Source organism: Plectropomus leopardus, chromosome 14 (assembly GCF_008729295.1).
Source record: "Plectropomus leopardus isolate mb chromosome 14, YSFRI_Pleo_2.0, whole genome shotgun sequence".
In the NCBI taxonomy this organism is placed as follows: domain Eukaryota; kingdom Metazoa; phylum Chordata; class Actinopteri; order Perciformes; family Serranidae; genus Plectropomus; species Plectropomus leopardus.
In genome coordinates, this window is record NC_056476.1 from 1,848,330 (window position 1) to 1,869,310 (window position 20,981).

Genomic DNA, 20,981 nt, shown 5'->3' on the forward strand with positions numbered 1-20,981 from the left:
TGGTGGAGTGGGCGGGGTGAGCAGTGAGGTGTTAATGACCTCAGCAGGTGGTAAAAACAGCTTTAATGAAACCAAAAGCCTCTCTCAAAAGCAACATTTAGACGTGGCCTATGTACAATATTTAAAAAACGGAACAGACTATAATAGAGGTCGACGTTGTTTTTCTTCGTCTTTGGTCGTCACACCAAAGATCATTCGCTGATGAACGGATCTCCTCGTCCAGAGACATTCAGGGTGGATGTCATTAAATAAGAGTGCGGCACCTCGACGACGAGATGGTCACATGTTCAGTCCTTCCTCTAATGCGTCTAATTATACTTAATAATTTTACATAATAAATAGTGTTGGTCCTCTGGTGCGTCTGAAGGGGACGCAGGGTTTTAGGGCAGCATAGTCGGACGTCGCGCCGCGGTTTTAGTCCTCTGAAGTCACGTCTATGTCCTCGGAGCTGGGCTGCTTGGTGGCGATGCGCCATCTGTTGATGTGGTGGTTCCCCTTCTTCTTCTGCTGGCTCTCTGGTCCCTCCTCCTCCAGCTTCTGCCGCTTGTACTTGGTCCGTCTGTTCTGGAACCACACCTTCACCTGGACAGGGACATAAACGGGTTTAATGATGACCATGTGCGCTTTGTTTAAGTTGACGCCGCTATGGTTACGTCAAACATCTTACACTGATAATCTGGGGATAGCTGTAAAAAATTGGAAAACACACCGCCATCCTCTTCCTGTTTTGTGCTGTAAATTGAACCTTTATTTTTTCTGATGAGTGACCCAATGGCAGCAGCCCAGTAGCCAGAATTAAAAAAAAAAAAAAAGCTGTTTTCTTGGCTTTATTTGAGATAGGACAGCTATACTGGGATGACATGCAGCAAAGGGTCAAAGCTGGAATCAGACCCTCGGATCTAGCCTCTGTACATGGGGTGCCCGCTCTACCAACTTAGACACTGGGCGACCCAGCCAGAATTAAATGTTGGCATTGAACGTTTCTGCAAACCACAAACACACAGCAGAAGTGAATGTTTGTAGCAACTTGTTGTTGTGTTTCTCGCAGCTTTTTAGCCACTTAACATCGAGCGTTTTTGGCGAGCTGGTGCTGTGTTTCTCGCAGCTTTTTAGCCACTTAACATCGAGCGTTTTTGGCGAGCTGGTGCTGTGTTTCTTGCCTGAATATTACCACAGAAAGTGTCTGTTTGTTACCCAGACAACACGGCATTTCTTCCAGGATAGTGCCATAAAGGTGGTTTGGTTTTTTTTCCAAGACTTTGCTGCATTTCTTGCTGAGATGGTCCCACAAAAAACTTGAGTTTTCTTCCCTTGCATCTTGTCACCCAGCATCCTTGTTTGTAAAATGTTCTCAAAATCCCAATTTAAAAGCATAAAACAAACAAAATACCCCATCCACTTGTGTCTGTGTTCATATGTGTGCATGGCACTGATGCACAGAAAAGGTCAGCTGGTTAAATAGCTTCCTGACTGACGAGTGTTGCTGGTATGACCTTGGAATATGAGCTTGGCTGACAGACTATATATAACATATTCATGGCCGGGATGCATTTTTTAAATAGCAACACGAGCGCTTATATCTGCTTCATCTTCTATCACTTCCAGACTCCTGTAGGCCTCAGACTCGCTCTAAAGCTGATTTCTCTGAAACTGTTAAAAAGCCAGATTGTCTGGCAGGGAACGTTCTCACAACATTAGCTGAAGTTACGTAAAAGTTGTACTAAGGTTTAAAGAAAACATTTTAATCTAATGTTCAAATAACATTTTAAAGATGTTTATCATTTCAAATAATGTTCCTTTAAGGTTAAATGCTGACTAAGACCTAACATTATAACTGCAACATTTGAGGATGTTTTGGTGATGTTGAGAGGTGACAGATCGTAAAATGTTGTTTTATAAAATGTTCCCACAATGTTACATGAGAACAAAGGAAGAACATTTTCAAAGCAACATTCAGAACATGTTAACGAGGACTGAGATTAAAGACCAGTTCTCATTTAAATGTAAAGTAATGTGATAAAAGTAATGTGATATGAGTAATGTGATATGAGTAATGTGAACATTTTTTTTTATGTTTGTAGAGAATGTTACCCGAACTTTAAAAACATTGTGGGAACTAAAAGAAACCTTTCTGCCTAAACTCTACTAAAATATTGCAATGGTGGCATTCCCAGCTAGCAGTTTTTGCTTCGAAAAATGTTGAGAATGGTACAATAAAATGTTTTATTAATATTTTTAGCGGCAAGTTTACTTTTAGTTCCCACAACGTTCTTCTTTAAGTAAGGGTAACATTTGAAATGTTTTCTTTAAAACATTATCGCAAATTGTAGGTAACGTTACCAAATGTTGTGGGAACGTTTCGTGCTAGCTGGGAAAAAAATACTAATTATAGAAAATTAATAATTAACATTGTTTTGATGTTCATAGAGGATGTTACCCTGAACGTTCTGGGAGTGAAAAGAAATAATGCCACTGAAAAAATTACTAAAACATTGCATTGGTTGTATTGTACCATTCTCAGAACCAAAAATTGCCAGCTGGGTTAGTTCCCAGAGCACGATTTTTAATTTATTGAAAGTAGATGCAGAACAGAAGCCTTAAAACTAAACTCACTCTGAGGAAGCAGACCAAATAAACTTTAAGTGGTTTCATTAACATTCACTTTACTGTCATTATAATTTGCATAATGCCAGCCTCTTGTTGACTGACACAAAACTTGCAAGAAGCATTTATCCATATCGCTGACTCAGGAAACCTCCCTAAATATATTGCCTATTAGGTCTAATTGACACCCAGATAATGTGGACTCATTAAACTCAACCATCAATAACATTTACACTCCTTTATCCTAAAGCATGCATGAATTAAACACCTTTAAAGTCCTTTAAACACCTTCTTTTTTACAGCAGTCATATTTACCTGACATCAGATCACAGGTGTTACTAATAACACCAACGATGGCTCTGTATTATTCGATTTATTTGATTATTTACACCCGTGCTTCCTCGACTGTGACAAGTCAAAATGTCAATTTATGTATAAAAAGTTCTTGAAAGTTTGCAATACAGCCACAGCCTGTGCAAGGCGAATCCACGTGTTAATTTATAATTCCTTCTGTTGTTTACATTGTGGTGGACTCTTAAATTTTGCAACATAAAAGATTTATCTGACATGCTTTAAAACGTGCACAAAAGGCTGATCATTATGACAGACTTCATATAAGATATTTAAAATTGAATCAAGGATTAAATTGCACAGAAAATCCTTTGGGCTTATTTTTATAGTGTCGAGCAAGAACGATATTAAATGTAGAAAAACACAAGCAAACAATAAAAAAAATCCAATGTTTAAATACCAGCAAATTATTTAACAACCTCGTGATCTGATTTAAAACTTCTCTCAACTAGTTTCAACATGATAGGCAGCTTGTTCCATTGACATGGCTGTATTTAAAAAACAATGTTTCCCAAAGCAAAAATAAAACATTTCAGACCTCCTCTAGTGTTAAAGGATTGGCTGTTCCTTTAGTAGACTGGAATATTTGGATAGCTGGGGAGGTGCACATATATACAAAATACAAGTAATAATTCTAAACATAGGCGACAGAATAACGACCTAATTTTGCTGCTTTAAATTGAAATTATGATTCTGATTTTTAGATTTATATTAGGCTACAGTATCAGGGGTTGACCCTCAGTTTTATGGATATGAATATATGAAAATAGTAATACTAAATAATACTAATACTAAATAATAGTATGAAACATTTATAATATGTAAAACAAAAGCTGAATAATTACCCAAATATTTAACACACACACGTCTCAAAATATGAGACAAAGAGACTGTACTTTACTTATCACAGAGCGGTTTTATATTATATATATATATATATATATATATATATATATATTATATATAATATATATATATATATATATATATATATGTAGTACCTCTCCCATATACTAATTTTTTCCAGAATATACTATATAATATATATATATATATATGTTGAGCATGTTAAGGAAATTGATTAATTGTGAGATAAATTATGAGTGCACCAACTGACATTTTTTAAGGCAAAAGCCAATTTGTCTAGATTATTAAAAAAAAACCAACAACAACACTAAAATTAATCATTTAAAAAATTTAATATGAATCTCTGTGTGTAAAACATTCTTAATATTTGGAAAAACTGCAATACCTAGATTTTCTCATTTTTAGTGTCTTAATTTTTTGCTTGTTAAAAATCTTTATAGCCTATGTCATTGACCCAACCACCTTTTTTTGATGTTTTTTTTAACATTTAAATACAGTATATTTGTCGTTTTCTTGCTGGTGATAATGACCAATGCATTGTATAAATATATTCCGTTTTGGTTTTATTGCACAAAATATTAACACGTGTATGTTGTCGTTTCAAATATCGCGATATTTGACAGCAGCGAGAACACCACCAACGGTCGAATTTAAATGTTGGGGTGACACGAAAAACCGTAGCTGGTGTTTTTAATAAAAATAAACGGTAAAGTTGAACAGAAATGCTCAACAAAAGACAATTTACAGCTTTAAATGACAGATTTTTATTTTTCAAACACTCGGTAAGTGATAATTATCCGTGTTTGTCGGGGGAATCACTAATTGTACGTCAAACATCATTAACGTTAGCTTGACGTTAGCTTGACGTTAGCTTGTTAGCTCACCTGTGTTTCAGATAAACTGAGGCTGTTAGCTAGCTGCTTCCTCTCGGCTCCGACCACGTAGTGATTTTTCTCGAAGGCTCTCTCCAGACGGAGCAGCTGAGACGGAGAAAAGGCCGTCCGGATGCGTTTGGGTTTCCTGGCGAAAGGACCGTGGAGGAGCAGGCTGTCCTGGGACACGTCGTTACCTGACGCCGCGGGCAGAGACACAAGGAGGGGCCGTCAGATGGCAAAGGTACCGATAACATAACACACCTGGTTATTCAGCGTGGACAGTGTTAACAGGCCTACAGTACTGCAAACTGATGCTGCAGTCTTCATTATCATATTCAGCAAATGTCAAACAAAACTTAAAACCCATAATAATAATAATAATAATGGTAATAATAATGAAATGTTATTTCTGTAGCACATTTCAGACGTGAAGCTCAAAGTGCTCCACGGAGACAAAAAGAGATACATGAAGGAATAAAGACAAAAAAACAGCAATAAAAATAGCAAGATAAAACATACAAAAAGCAATACAATGTTAACCCTTTGAAACCTGAGCAAACTGCTTTGATTTATTCCAAAAACGTAATGAAAAGGCAATGAGTAACTTTACCAGACATGACCCCAAAATGGGCAAGATAAGTAAAAAAAACAGAATTACCTGAAAATAAGCAAAAAACTTTCGCCCTGTAACATAACTTTAAATAAACAATAATAATAATTATACATCTAGTTTTCTGGATATTTTCCCTTTTTTTTTTTTTTTTTTTTGATAATTTCCTAATAATAAAGGTAAGTTGTCTTTACTTGGTAGCTACGAAACAAAACAAAAACAAAAGTAATCTATTGAATATTTGGAATTCATCAGCCTCAATGACAGGTGGACAAAAAGTTTATTTTCGACTCTAAAAATATAATTTGCCAAAAATCAAATATTTGCTCGTAAATGACTATTAGACTGCTAGAAACTGTTTTTGTTTTTTTTTTAACTAGCCTACCAGCGGTTGTAACAAAACGATCAGCGTGTTTCCATCCAAAGCTCCCTTTCTACCGCTTTTCTTTAGCATTAATGCAAAATCACGTACTTTATTAAAATCCACGAGGCAAATAAGGCCTTTTTTAACCGTGCGCATGCAACGGACAAGCTTTGCAAACAGTTACAAAAAGCTGTTCATATTTGATTAAAAAAAAAAAACATTTCGCAGAGTTTATGCAACATTTTTTTCGTAATTTTTTTCTTACAATGGGTGGCCAATGGGTGTAAATTGTCTGATTACTCTATCTAGTTAAAAAAGAGTTAATCATATGAACCATTTATGAATCACCTCCGTGCACACCTCTGATCCAGTTTTGAAATAAATGACAGTCACAGTTTATAACGATTTACTCAAAATAAATATCGTCGTATATTTAATTATATCCTACTAATATAACTGTTTTTTTCTGCATAATACAACAAAAAAGATAAAGTTTTATACTGTGTGTTGTGTTATTAAGTAGTGAATTGTGGTCAACGCATCACCGAGATTTACCTTGTCAGGAAGGTGTGATTAATTAAACTGAAAATATTCTGAGAAAATGTGATTTTTATTTCATGGTAAAATAAAAACATCTAATTTTGGAATAGGACAAACGTTCGTTGTGCGTTTTGCTCTCTGGGTACTTTTTTTCTTTTAATTGACTGCGAATTATCTTTGAGAGTTTTTTGCCCTTTTGTATCTTAATAAGACCAACCAAAAAAGGTAATTTTGGAGATATTAATAAATGATTGTAGTTAGGATACATCAATCTGCCAGCGTGAAAATAGCGTAGTTTGTTATAATAGTATTTGGCATTTTATGGATATGCATCCTTTTTTCCAAATTCTCTGTCCAGAGCTGTAGAAAATCGACGTGGAAATAAAAGTCCAATAAAAAAAGCAATAATAAGTCGTATAGATGCATTTATTATAGGTAATAGTTCGTGCACAATTGCGCTGAAATGTAAATCACTGCAGGCTGTGAAATCCCTTGCTGTTAATAGCTGGGCGGGACTTTCCCTTTCTATTCCCATTATATTTAAATTATTTTCCCGGATTTTATCATTTTTGTGTCTACAGCTTGGTCGTTGTGTTAGATATTTTTAGAATAAAATGAGCCTAACCTAAGGCGAGTGTTCTTGTATGGAAAAAAATCAGAGCTTATCTCCTGGCTGCGGCTCTCTGGGAGTGTAGCTGCAGGGCAAATGAGAGTGGAAATGTGAGAGCAGCCCGGCAGCCTGCTGCAAACTCCTATTTCATTTATCTGAATGCTATTTTGGAATATTTTCAGTGTTGACAGCCTCGTACAAGTATCTGTCATCTTGTTCAAACATAGAAACCTCTTACAGGCACTAGATTTTTGCGTAGCCTCTGAAAAAGTTTATTTTGAATCATGCAAACACTCGCTTAAATAATTTTTGCACCTTAATCTATTTTTTCCAGCACTTTATGTGCAGAATATCTAATTAATTAATAAGGCTGATTTTCAGGCACAAATAATCAAATATGCGTAAATTAAATAAAAATCATGATTTTATTTTTATTTTACCTTGAAATCTGTGTCCGAAAAACCTGTTCCGTAGCACCCAGGGGTAGAAGTTTAGGGGATCTCGGTGTTGCGTCCCGAAGAAGTGCGGATGCTGCAGGTGGGATCCTCCGAGCTGGTGAGGGGCCACGGTGAGGGAGGGATGGTTTACCGTCTCCGGGAACACCAGGTCTGGGCTCTGGTACAGGGGCCGGGCCGGAGGAGCCTGGTAACTGTTCATTAAGGCATCTGTCGTCGGGTTGGAGTAACTTAAAGCCGTCGGGCGGATGGGGTCCTCCGCGATTAGTGGGTTCTCTTTAGCGACCAGAGACTCTATCGTGAAGCAGCGCTTTCCTGCAGACGAAAACATCATGGAGAGAAAACAGAAATACCAAAACAATCAGTCTTTTTCCTTCCTCTTGCTGGAAAAAAGATCCCTCTCAGAGATGCATCATTGCCCAAAGATGGAGGCGTCTTTTGCTCGATGCTGCTACAAAACTCAACAGTGCTGCAAATTGCCTCGATCCATAAAGTCTGCGGAGGGTTTCTGTGCACAAGTGCGGACCAACTAAAAGCGCCTCCAAGCTTCAGTGCGCCCTGACGCAGCGCAGGGACGCAGCTGATTGGACCAGAGCACCTGCCAATAGGTCCCCTCAAGTACCTGCTTCATAGATCACACAAGACCGTGCGGCTTAGTTACAGACACACGCTGAGAAAACATGTGTGCCCCAATTAATGGCTCATTGTGGGTCCTTTTCAGACCTATAATTTCTTGTTTTTCTGCAGAGAAACAATCTGCCGGTGGGGGGACAAACTCGCTTGTTTCAGTGCAGGTTCATTAAATTAAGGAATTCCTCAGATGTGACGCTAAAACATGGAATATTAAAAAATTAAACATATAGGGGAACTATATCTTATGGAGATGAGCGGGAAGTGGCGAATGTTTTAATAACGTTTCCACCCTCGTTACACGGCCGTGAAACTGCGTTAAACGTGGCCTTTAGCTGTCGGAAATAGGCGTTGAAATACTCTTAAAAATAGGCAATATTTTGATTTATAGAAAGGTCAATTATTGTCCACGTTTCTTCGGTTGCCCTCGAGTATCACAGCTGATATTTCATTGATAATTTTCACTGATTACAGGAAGCCAACGATTTTTAGCAGTTCATTTTCTTTTCTGAAATCAGATTGAAAGGGGCAAACTGAAGTATTTTATTTTTTTATTTTAATTTATCCACCAGCGCAACAATTCTCATTCTCAACAATTCAATCAAAACGCATAATTTGTTGCCTTTATTGTTATATATTTTTCTTTAAATATACATTTTTTAATGATCGCGTAAGACATGTTGAACATTCAAAATAAAAATAAATAACGAGAAAAAATGTTTTTGCTGAAAAAAATCAATATAATAATAATAATAATAATAATAATATGCATAATATTGATACATTGTTGATACATTATTTGAAATTATATTTTGGTTATAGCCTACTTTTGCAAGAAGGTGCGTGAAGGACACAAGAAAAAAAATCATTTAGGGTTTTTAATGCATCTGTTTAATTAAAAATAATAATATTTTGGGGATAATAGGCTAGATTTGAAATGAGCTTGGGGGTTTAAACATGCTCCACTCAGCTGTTATGTGCACCATGACTCGACTCGATGTCCACTTTTGAGAAAACGTCGCTCAGTTTGTCCTCTGTGAGCACAATCGAGCAGCATGCAGTCCTGCAGGAGAGCAGAGGAAGCCTGTAATTATGTTTGGAGCTCTCCGGCTTCCTCATCCCTCGGCACTCAGCTTCCATGGCGCACTAACCAAGTTAATAATTAGACTCTTAATACGCTCGTTTGTGGAGAGGTTGCATTAGAAAATCATTACCGATGGAAATTATGAGGTAAAACAAGTTGTTGATTAGGCGTTTAGAGCTAAAGGCTCCTAAAGACGGCGGTTTGTTTCTGGGAATGACAAAACTCCATTCGTGCGTATTTTTTGTGGATAAATAAAATGTATTCACTAAACCCTGAACGTCTTGATACAATTTTACTGGAAATATTTTCCGTATTTGCATGTCAAAGACTAATAATTTAAATTCTATTTATTCACGTTGAGTATATGATCAACTGATTTAAATGCAAAAATAACTGTTGCGTGTTCTGCGGAGTTATTTTTTCCTTTAGGATACAAATCTTTGCATTTAATCTACGTGCTTTGTTTGAAAGAATTATGTTTTGTTTTGAGGTCACATATACATTGTTCGTGACCATAATTAGAGCACAAGATATCAAATTAATAAAGAAAAAACACTCGCAAATACTATAAATTCGTTGTGGGGGAAAGTAAAGAGCGACCTTTTCAAGGAGTGTTAAACCTCTACACTGCAGGATGTTATATTTAAACCCTTTTTTACCCAGGGTGCAGCAGCAGGAACTTGCGATCTGACTGCGCCGCTTTAGTTTAATGATGAAACCCTGCGCGCCTTTACGCACTGACCCTGATCGCTGCTGGTTAATAGATGTCCAAATCTCTCTGCATTAACAAAAACAAAGCGGAGCAGTCTACCTTTGTTCCTACGTGCTGTTGATTTTCCCCCGAGGGTCCGGAGGAGGGTTACTCACTGAGCCTGCGTTACACTGCAGTGAAAATACTTTTTTCTTAGGTTATTTGGTAAAATTTAGTAGTTTTATAAATATAAATATATATTAGATATTCTATTGTACTAGACAATAGTGTCGAGTTATCTTCATGTACTATCCTGTCTATCACACCGGATCATCATTTCTTCAACTTATGGACAGTAGTAGGACACTAGCATGTTACACATTGGCAAATAAAGTAAACTAAAATAGATAATAGTTAACACAAAATATGATAAAGAGCAGGTGTTAGTTGGAGATTTAAGAGGTCACATTCCTCTTTATTTTATGTTTTCAACAGTGCAGCATATTGCCACTTTTTATATGTGAAGGGCAAGTTTAAAACATTTTAATTCACTTTTTCTGTAGTGTTCATTCACCCAAACTGTTGCATGTTTTTGAATAAACACAGTATACTTGTTTCGGGAGAGAACCACAGAGTAACACTTTGCCACCACACCTCTTTTATTTGGTAAACTATGGGAAAAAATAGAGTTCTTATCCAACAAGTATAAAGAATATTTGAAAGCTTAATTTAAAACTCTGCCTGAGAGCAGATATATTCACAATTTTGGGGAGGCACAATTGATTGCTAGCATGGAAAACTGTTCAATTTTGATTAAAAAAAAACAAAAAAACTGTCAATTTCCCTACAGATCTGTGCAGCTGTAAATTATAAAACCTAAGTTAAACTTGCTTTTGGTGGTCTGCTCAATTTCATTACTGCCTTCCAGGGAGTCCTGGGTCAGAATATATATATATCAGATTCCTGCTGACTTTTGTCTTTTAATTTGGGAAAATGTAAAAAGTGTTACAAATGACTTTGACCTGAGCTCAACAAATTGAAAATTATTGTTAAAAAAAATCAGAAAAACAACATTACATGTTCATCTAATCAGTATAACTCTTAAATTACACCATTGTCCAAAATGGCATCATGAGAAACGCTGCTCTTAATTATCAGTTTCACATATCCGCAGTGGTGTTTTTTGGGGGGTTCATAGCAAAAGAGACCACTAAGAAGACAAATGGCTCAGTTTAATATAAACACTGTCCTCTAGTGGCCAAAACATTAATTATTCATGATTGAGAAAAATCTATTTTTTTTTACATGCTTTACTCGAAAATTCTGATAGTATAATTAGAATATAACCATACTTTATTTAATGACACTTAAAAGCTGCATTATGAGCTATATTTATAATACATATATTTGGAAATGTTTCTCATCTCCTGGTAGGCAATGTAAAGCACATGATAATCCTTTACACCATAACTTCACAGAAATGTCCCCAGCGTCAATACAAGAACTCTAACTTCACTTCAAATGTTAGAGGCATGTAGTGAGATATTTGGGGGGGAAACCTGGCAATAGTTGAAACATTTTGTATCTTTTACCTCATCAACTGTCTTCACATTTTACCTCCAAAGGGTGATTGCTCATTGGTGCATGCAGTGTAGTGTTGTTGTTTTTAGATCTTTGCTGCCATCCTGTGGTTGCAGGGAGTCTGAGCATGTTTGGATAACAAAAATTTCCTGCAGAGGTCAACAGCATTTGACCTCAGTGTGATTTTAGTTTAATTTGCAGTTACATCAGTGCAGGAGAATGAGAGTTTTTACACTGATTAGACATAAGTACAAAGCAGAGAGTTTTACACAGGACTTATTAATGAACATCACGTTGGTTGTCTTACATGTATTCATGAAAATATTAACAAATTATTTTGTTTATATTCTCCCTATTTTTCTATGTATATAGATATTAAGATAAAAAGGCAATGCATAATGCATTTTTATGTCTTGTCTGTCTCTATTTTCTTATAATTTCTCTGCTTATTGACAGCATGAGAGCAACTGTAACATGTCATAATTTATATTACGTTACATTAAAAAGACCCATGTGAACTTTACAAGGGCAAATTTCATCCCTCAACCCAAAAACTAAACCAAAACAGCTGGAATTACTAAATTTTTAGTAATTTTTTTTTTTTTGTAAATTTCAGGTAATTTTCTTGTTACTTATACCCTGTAACATCCTGCATTTTTGAAAGACATCAAGCCAATTTGTTCAGTGTTCAAAGGGTTCATATATTCATTGTATGTCTAATGTTTTTATCAAAAAGCAAACCAAATTCCTTGTAATGCCAAGTCTACTTGGCAGTAAATCCTTTTTCTGATTCTGAAACAAAACAAGACAAGATTTCAGATGTTTCTGAGTTAAATCAGCTTGAAAAAAAATCAGTAAAGGAGTTAGATCGTGTTCATAAAATAGCTGAAATAGAAAGCAAAGGTAGCGAAAGTATTTACGTTCCGGTATTGATACCACAATGTAAAACAAGAAAGATGTCTTTATATGTTTATTAATTGTCTGGTTGATTTCTCTCTTCTGGCCTCCGTGATGTTGATTAAACCTTCAGCTGAGGCTCGGTTTCTCTCCCCTCACCTCCCGCCTTCATTAATAAACTAATTGGCCATTTTGTTTCGCATTAGCGTTGTGTGTTCAGCTAATCTGTCCCACTTAAATAGTTGGAAAATTTCACCCCATTATAACGAGATGGGAAAAGTAGCACGTCGCTGCGTTTGTGCCACCTGCACGAGAAGTGCGGTCGTTTAGCCACCTGTGCTGAGCTCCGCTCCTCCACCGGCCGCCCCCTCAGCATAAACAAACATCCCACTTTTAACACGCACTGGAGAAAAAATACATGCGAATGCATTTATCTCCATTTATTTGGCTTTATCTTCCGTGTTTCATGCATTAAAGTCGATTTTTAACCATTTTATCACGACGGCGTCAGCCCGAGCCCTTATTAAAAGTGTAACGCATGTTTCACAGACGCGCAGTGTCCCATATGAGCGTCTTATGAGTTTAGGAACATTTTGGTAATGCCTTCTAATATATGATATTGAAATATCACAAACGTGCTTTAAGAAAGTTTTTAAAAGTACCTTCAGTTAATTTTGCGGCGATAGGAGATTAACCTTTTAACAGCTGAATAGACATGAGTTTTCTTGTTCTGCGTTCAGACGCCTTTAACGAGCATTTCAACCTCTGACACTTGAGAAAAATAGTTTGATTTGGGGGAAATCGTGAAAGGCAACAGAAAACGACCCGAAAATTAGCCATGTTCATATTCTCTTGTAACTTTTTACACTTTTTAGGGGGGCCAATCTCGCCAATTTGCTCAGGTTTCAAAGGGTTAAATCACCGATAAATAGGACACGCGCGGACATATTTTAGTCCTGCCAGAGTGTTATACACATATTTTCCAATATTTTCAAATTTTGTTTATTTATTTCCATGTTATTTTTGGCGTTGGTGTGCGTAAAAGACGCACGTTGGATAAATTACGCACTCTTTGGAAACCGGCGTCTTTCCGTTTTGTGTTTCACTTCCTCCCCGGTGTTTTCTGTCGCTGATGAGAACAGGAACTGATATTTCCTGGGAGAAAAGAGTCTGTTCTCCACACATCGGGATGACGAGAGCTCCTCTTGTCAGTGCCCGTGTCAGAAGTCATTGTGCGGCTCCTTTCACCGGGAGACAAAAGGCAGCTTGTACTTCAAACGCTTGTAATGAAAGCTAATGACTATTAGATGGAGTAGAGGGGCCCTCGGCTTTACAAATAAAATGCAAAGGAGGATTTTTTTCTTTACAATACTACCCTAAAACTCGCGATGGTCAAATGAAGTGCGCTCTTCTATTGGAGCGGGAGGTTATGGCTCTCCATGAGAACTTTCACACCTTCTCTCTGTTGCATTACAATCTGACGGTAAAGACCGAGGCTGAGTCATGTGACCAACGGCAGTGAAATTTCGGAAGGACAAAATCAGACTCTAGAGCTCAATAAAAGTTTTGTTTATAGATAGTTTAGGAATATCGACATATTGAGGAAACATCCATTTAGTGCTGTCAGCTTTGATTAATGTTCAATTTCAAGATAGATTCATGAGGTAAAATAAGACAAGACAATACTTTATTAGGCCTAAGGGACTGGTCTTTATTTATCAGAGAGGACAGCTGTTTTTTGTTTGTCTTTTTTAATTTTGTCAATATTTTGGCAGGCTGGGGGTTTGTAAAGTATGTTTCCTTGAAAAATGACCAAAAATGTTAAAAGAAAAAAAAATCAGCAAAAATTTTGAGAGCAAATTTTTTTTTTTAAAAAAAAAAAAGAAAGAAAGAAAAAGAAAATTGCCAAACATTTTTAAGAGGTACTAAAATGTTTTAGAGGGGAAAAAAACAGTCCCAAATAAAGGAGGCAATTGATATATACATACATACATACATAGTTACATATATATACATATGTATATACCTGTATACACTGTGTATATTCTTATCGACATTCTTACTTGTTTATGTCTCTATTGTCCATTGTAGCATTGCACACAATAAATTGATACTTTTAACTAACATATTTAGGCTCTATTTAACATGTGACGCCTGTATACACTGTGTATAATTGTTTTAATGGCAACTCTTTTTCCAATTCAAATTCCTCCAACTCTGGAATTTAGGCTCTATTTAACATGTGACGCCTGTATACACTGTGTATATTCTTATCGACATTCTTACTTGTTTATGTCTCTATTGTCCATTGTAGCATTGCACACATTAAATTTGATACTTTTAACTAACATACTTGCATACATTTGAATAACTGCACAGAAGATTGCTGTGTTTGAAGTAGTGCAGATAAGACAGTGATATTATCAAGAATTGAACTTTTCAAAACCCAAACCCTTTCGTTGATTGTTTCCGCTCTATAAAACACAGTACAAGCCAGCAAATACACAATATATTCTAATAAGACTGTGGATAAACATAAAATACTTGTTTGTCACAAAATGAGTAAGAGCATCAAGTGAAGAGGCAAATGAAGATGTAACGGTCTCCTTTCATGCAGAGCTTCACTTGTAGAGAGTCTTAAGAAGCCCGGTCAGCGTTGGCATGTTTCCAGCCGTTAAGGTGCCCTGTGCTAATTGGGACGATGAGCCCGCTGACCCCCGCCCCTCCCCTCCCCAGGACTCTCCAGGTTTTCCCAGGCCTCTGACTGCTTCTTTCTTCCCCTCAATGGGATTACGTTGGGCTGTGGAGAGCGTAGAGGAGGGGGAGCTCTGATTCCTGGCTGATCACATCAGAAACGGCTCTCTGGGGTTTTTACACAAATTCTGCTCCTTCAGCAGCGTTTCAGCCCTAATCAGAGCGAGACAGAGCAGGAGAGAGCAGGCAGGGGGCCGACAGGAGACAGAGATCAGCTCTGTTACTGTTTATTAAACTTCTCTCTTTGATACTGTTACCAGCCGGCCTGTCCCTCTTACCGCACCTCTGCTGTGTGCTTTTGTGCTGTGCTGGGCTGTCTCGATTAGTTATAAGTTAAGGATGTTAAATTCAAAGTTAATGTGATCTGAGTCTGACTGATATCAACCAGTCAATCAAATTTTACTTATATAGCTCCTTTCAAACAATTCTGACGCAATTCAGAGTACCGGTACTTAACAGTTTGGCTGAAGAAACAAAAACAAGAACAACATATGCAAAAAAATGATCTTAATGAATAGAATAAGTATAAACCATAAATTTGCAATACTAAGACATCACATAAGAGCCAGACTATGAAGATAGGCTTTTAGGTTACATATAAAAATATTGATATCTCCGGCTCCCCTCAGATCCTTCCACAGGCTGTTTGAGCATTTTTTAGTGTAATGGAGAAAAGCAGAATCACCAAATGTTTTAGTTCTACTCTGTGGAAAAGAAAAAAGCAGAGTCGGAGGATCTGAGGGACCCTCATGGTTCATAAACCTAAAGCATCTCTAAGATGTAGTCTGGTGCAAGGCCATGCAGTGCTTCATAAACTAATGCAATAATTTTAAAATCAATGTGAAAACCAACAGACAGACAGTGTTATGTTTTTAAAACAGGTGTAATGTTTGCTCTCTGATGTAGTTGTAACTTGTTTTGGGAGGGTGGATTTGTTGAGTTGGGTGCATATGGCACTATCAACTAATTTTAAAGGTTTAGTATTTAAGATTTAGGCCACATTAAACAAACAAGAAAACGACAGCGAGCACACGCATGAGAACCGACAGCGTAAATAACCTCAGTCGAGACAGCGGCACAAACACAGCTCGGTAGTCCGCCATTATTATTGTTGTCCTCCTACTCGTGCTTGGCTTGTTTGTCTGAAAAGTAATGGGCATGTATGACATGCAGCCATGATGTTACCGTTATCATAGGATCTGCGTATTGCCAGTTTACACCGTGACACAGGGGTTTGTGTTTTTTAAAAATTACTCTTGAACCCAGTTTCAAAAGTTTGCATTTTCAGGCCCCCAAAACGGCATCAAACCACAACAAAAGTTTCATGCAAGAACCACGTAAAAGGCCCCTTACACGTCTGGTTAGGATTCCTTCAGCATTCATTGTTCAGGAGGTTTTCACGGGGAGCTGATTTATCAACAGAGGTCTCTTCTTCTCCAAAATAAAAAATTCCAAGGCAAAAGCCCAGAAAGACATCCAGAAATAATACAATGCACGTTTTTCTGCTTTGATGGCTGTGGGATCAAAAATGTCAGTTTGAATGGGTTTCAGTGGAGCATTTTCAGCACTTAACAGTCTGAATGTAACAATTATGTTTCCACAGTATATTTTAGATTTATTGTAGGAGCTGCGTTGGAAATTAAACAAAAATACACAATCTTACCAAAATGTATGGCACTTGCATGAACACAGCCAATAAAAAGAAGAATGAAAAGCGCATAAAATGTGCCAAACAGTCCCTAAGGGTTAAGTCAAAATATTTAACGTATTAACCTGTTGCCACGGATTACAGAGATGGAAACGCTGCTCCGTGTTCCCATCTCTGTTTAATATATGACGCCGTTTTCCACAGGACAGGACTTTCAGGTTGACCACCCCAATTAGCTGCTCTGATGGACTCATTTGCTGCATCCCAATCCTTTCTGCACGCTGTCTTCCCTCCTGCTTTATCCCTCATGTCTGCCAGGCAGGCCTCAGCAGACAGCATGAGTCCCTCAGTTTCCACCTGGAGGGAGAGTCGAGGAGTTTGAATAGAGCAGAGACTCCTGCCGGGGGAGGGAGGGCCTGTGAGAGCCCTGCGCATTGAGGAGCAGTGAGAACAGGCGTATTGACCGTTTAAACAGATTAAACTGTGAGACTCGGCTCTGTGGCCCCGAGACAGACTGACCCCGGGTTACAGAGCTCTGCTGCTAATCCCAGAGCCGGTTATTTATTTGCTTAGCTTAAATCAGAGGGGAACCCGAGTCCGTCCCAGACTTCAACTCAGATCAAACCCAGGAGGAAATGTCTCGCCATGTCTCCATCATCTTCACACCGGGCGCAGGGTGGGATGAGAGGAGCAATGAGGAGAGGTCAAAGGGCACGGTGATGACTTGATTGAGGTACATGTAGTAGTAACAGTTAGATCTTTGTTTTCAACATGCCAAATAAAAAAGGGGGACAAAATAAAACATAAACAAGAAAAACAACACCAAAATGCCCATTGTATTCGGTAAACAAAGTATTTCATGTCCAAAAAGGAGGAGGAGGAAGTGTAAACTTATTAAATCCTACCCCCCCTTTTTTAATTTAAAGTAAAGTAAAAAAGTTATTTTTTAAACATGAATATTCCCAATTTCTGCCCCAGTATTCACCATGATCTAATAAACAAAAATTAAGACAAAAGAAACTCTCCCAAAAACTAAACTTCATTTTTTTTTAATATTACATATTGAAAATTATGTCACAGAAATAATTTATAATTCATTTTATTGTTATTGTTAGTATTTTTTCCCCTACGGGTCATTTCCTTGTTTGTTTTTATTTTTGTTTATTTATTTTTCTATTTTGTTGTTGTTGTTATTTTACAAATAATATTCTTGTAACTTTTTACTAACATTTTTGAGTAATTTCTAAATTGCAAAATAAACATTTATATATCAAATATTCACCATATGTTACCCTTAATTTATGAAGAAAAATTTAGTTTCCCCATAGGCCTCCACCATAAATGGAGAATCAAAAAGTGGAGATAAAGTTTGATGAATTAAAGTCACAACAGTAAAATGAGATCACAACAGCCTTTTATAAACTCAAACACAACTCATGCGGTATAATCCAGGTCTCACTGATCCAGTTGAATGATCACTGCTTCCCATATACATGCACTTTTCAGTAAAATGTCACAATATAAAACACTCCCACAGATGAGTAGTGCACCTGGAGTGGATGTGAGCATGTGCATGCCCAGACATGCCACCTGGCTGTGTACTGCTGTCCTAAGCATGTGCTTGGGGAGAATTTAGCATATGACTGTTGAGATGGCACTTGGATTATACTGCACAAATTATGTGAGTTTATAAACTGATGTTTTGTTAAAGTTTTGCTGTTGTTGAAAATGGACCCCAATGACTTGAATTCAAATTTAATCTAATTTAAATGCCTGTTTTGTATTCTTCATTCACTGTGGAGGCATGTGAGGCATTTTCTCTGGGATTAAAGGTAACATGTAATGAGTAATCATATTACAAATGATGATTTAGCAGGTGTAGTGTTCCTTTAACCCGTAGGGACTGTTCAGTGCATTCATGCTTTTTATTCTTCATTTTTTTAATTGCCAAAAATGCTCCACTGAAACCCATTCAAACTGCAATTTTTGATCCCGCAACCATCAAAGCATAAAAAACATGCATTGTATTATTTCTGGGTGTCATTCTGGGCTTTTTCCTTGAAATTTGTCATTTTTAGTATTTTCTACTTGATGTCGTCTTTTTTTTTAAACTATATTTGGCATATAGAGAAAATACATGCTATTTCCCCTGGGTGCACTGTCACAGTCAGTGTTGCTGCAAATCTAATCTCAAACATAGTGGCATTTGAAGGGTTCAAATTTTCAAATTAATTGATACCTGATATTTATGATTAGGGCTGTTGTTTGTTAAAAAAATAAACTTAATGTAAGTAGAAAATAATATTAATGTATAATATTTTTATAGCCTGATTTTGAAAAGTGCATTTTTTTGTGGAGAGTCCTATGAGTGAGTATTTGACACTGTACAAATAATAATAATGATGTACAAAAATCAATGTTGCTGCTAATCATCAACATATCCTAAATTGCCATAATCCCAAAAAAAAAAAAAAACAACTCCAAAGCATGTAGTATCTGGAAAAGAGGGGCCTCAAAACCAAAATTTAGTTTCATCAGTTTACCTGTGTCAAATGTGCTTATGATAAATTATCTATTTTCTTGCAACAAAAAACACCTTTAACTTCTGAAACTTTTTCAAACTGCGAAATAAGAATCAACAGGACAAGCTTCTCATTAATGTCATAAAATATATTTCTGAATATTTCATCCAAATGTACAAAAACTGAAACACGACAAGTGAATTTATCAAAGAGCAATAAAAGTAGAAAATTAAATATATAACTATACATCTATTAAATATTCATAGTTGGAGAAACGGGCCTCCTTTCTCAGCAGTATGTACACGAAGTATCAAACAGTCCAGAAAGTTCGGTCAGCAGTGGTCAATGCAGTCATCAGACACATCAATGTCCACGTCCAGGTCGGAGAACTCCTCCTCCTCGTCTCCTTCATCTCCGTGGCCCTGAGATCCGGGACTTTTCGGCGGAGCAGCCAGACCCAGTTTGGCCAGTTTGGCCTGCTGCTGCTCCAGACTCTGTTTGCGCCACTTGATGCGTCTGTTCTGGAACCAAACTTTGACCTGGAGATGAAAAACAACAACATTAGAAACAATGCAATAAGAAACGTGTGTAAATGTTTGGCCACACAAGCCCTGATTATTGACCTTCAGTATATATATTCTTACCTGAGCTTCTGTGAGCTGCAGAGCGGAGGCCAGGAGGAACCGCTCTGATCCGACCATGTACTGCTGCCGCGCGAACTCCTTCTCCAGCCGGGAGAGCTGCTCGGTGGTGAAGCTGGTGCGCATCCGTTTCGACTTCCCACCTTTAGTTTTGAACGAGTGCAGCCCTGCGTTCACTTTGGAGATCGAAGCTGCAAAAATATGACACATTTAGTCAATTTGTCACACAAATAGTTTATTTTTGCCCCACCGTGTTCTGGAAGTTCCAGTAAATAATGAAATTCACTCTTTTTACCTTGTGCGTAAAATGCTCCTCGGCACGATGACTGGTAGGTGAAAGGCGGGCAGCAGTAGACTGAATATCCGGGCTGTGTGTTGAGCGCTGAGTGCAGCATGTTTGGAGAATAGACGTAAGGTGCTGTTGATATCGGTAAGCCAACGTGTCCAGTGAGAGGCAGAACTGGGACTGCTGGTTGATATTTCTCTCCGCACTGAGTCGGACTCGCCCTGCAGCTGGTTGTGTCCTCCGTCTTGGCGAGCAAAGCATCGATGGTGAAAGATTTTCCACTTGGAGGCTTCGTCGTCGACGCGCACAGACTCCCCTGGTACTGCGGGTACAGCGACGCTGGTGCGTAATTACGCACGGAGTATCCATAAGCTCCCACTGGTCTGTTCGGCACCTGCATTCTGTTCTGTGGTTTAAAAAAGTGGGAAAATAAAATCTTCGCAGTAGTTGTCGCTCCAAGTGCAGCAGGAAAGTGAATGCGGCTCTTCAGCGGAGAGTCCGAATTTATACTCTGGCCGGACACAGAGGTGTCAACAGCCCCCCATTGACCCTTTGTCTTTCTAAGTAGCAGATGAGAGAAACGAACATCCCGACAACGTATCCAATTAATTGGAGGAGTAGTACAAGCTGGGATTGTCAAACATCCTCACCCTTTGAATGAGGAGGCTTTTGAAGAGTCGGCGGGGGGAGGGAAACTCCAGAGATTTACTGGGCTACAAATTCTTGCATGGATCTTAAGTCCAAATGTAATCATTACCGCTGGGAGAGCCTTGATGTTCCCAAATCATCTTATTTGGAGCCTTTTAAGTCCTGGCTGGCCGACAGATGCCCTGAGCAGCGGAACAAGTCGCTTCACAATTGGAGGCCGACTTCAAGATGAACAGTTTACTGTCTGCTGTAGATTTATCTTAGAGACAATTTTCCAACCTTCTACTTTTAGAATAATCAACTTTAATATGTGTTTTTCTCAC

The 20,981-nt window shown here is 37.7% G+C and overlaps 2 protein-coding genes across 2 annotated transcripts; both read right to left on the bottom strand.

Moving 5' to 3' along the window:
* Nucleotides 1–7,610, bottom strand: emx1 (empty spiracles homeobox 1). Its single transcript, XM_042500297.1, has 3 exons — nucleotides 7,262–7,610; nucleotides 4,707–4,891; nucleotides 1–582 (listed from the first exon to the last, which is right to left on the bottom strand). Exons 1-3 carry the CDS (start codon nucleotides 7,608–7,610, stop codon nucleotides 415–417), a joined length of 702 nt encoding a protein of 233 aa, XP_042356231.1. The 3' UTR covers nucleotides 1–414.
* An 11,805-nt stretch (nucleotides 7,611–19,415) lies between these two features.
* On the bottom strand, nucleotides 19,416–20,410 carry noto (notochord homeobox). The gene is made up of 3 exons (XM_042500296.1): nucleotides 20,020–20,410; nucleotides 19,728–19,915; nucleotides 19,416–19,622 (listed from the first exon to the last, which is right to left on the bottom strand). Exons 1-3 carry the CDS (start codon nucleotides 20,408–20,410, stop codon nucleotides 19,416–19,418), a joined length of 786 nt encoding a protein of 261 aa, XP_042356230.1.
* Nucleotides 20,411–20,981: the final 571 nt, after the last annotated feature.

What these genes read in the sequence shown, in the direction of transcription:
- emx1 (XM_042500297.1), bottom strand. Translation starts at nt 7,610, where the DNA reads ATGATGTTTTCGTCTGCAGGAAAGCGCTGCTTCACGATAGAGTCTCTG. An exon ending in TTTCGGACACAGATTTCAAG is followed by an intron (nt 4,892 to 7,261) that starts GTAAAATAAAAA and finishes CCGCGGCGTCAG; the next exon opens with GTAACGACGTGTCCCAGGAC. An exon ending in TCAGTTTATCTGAAACACAG is followed by an intron (nt 583 to 4,706) that starts GTGAGCTAACAA and finishes GTCCCTGTCCAG; the next exon opens with GTGAAGGTGTGGTTCCAGAA.
- noto (XM_042500296.1), bottom strand. Translation starts at nt 20,410, where the DNA reads ATGCAGGTGCCGAACAGACCAGTGGGAGCTTATGGATACTCCGTGCGT. An exon ending in AGGAGCATTTTACGCACAAG is followed by an intron (nt 19,916 to 20,019) that starts GTAAAAAGAGTG and finishes ATATTTTTGCAG; the next exon opens with CTTCGATCTCCAAAGTGAAC. An exon ending in TGCAGCTCACAGAAGCTCAG is followed by an intron (nt 19,623 to 19,727) that starts GTAAGAATATAT and finishes TTTCATCTCCAG; the next exon opens with GTCAAAGTTTGGTTCCAGAA.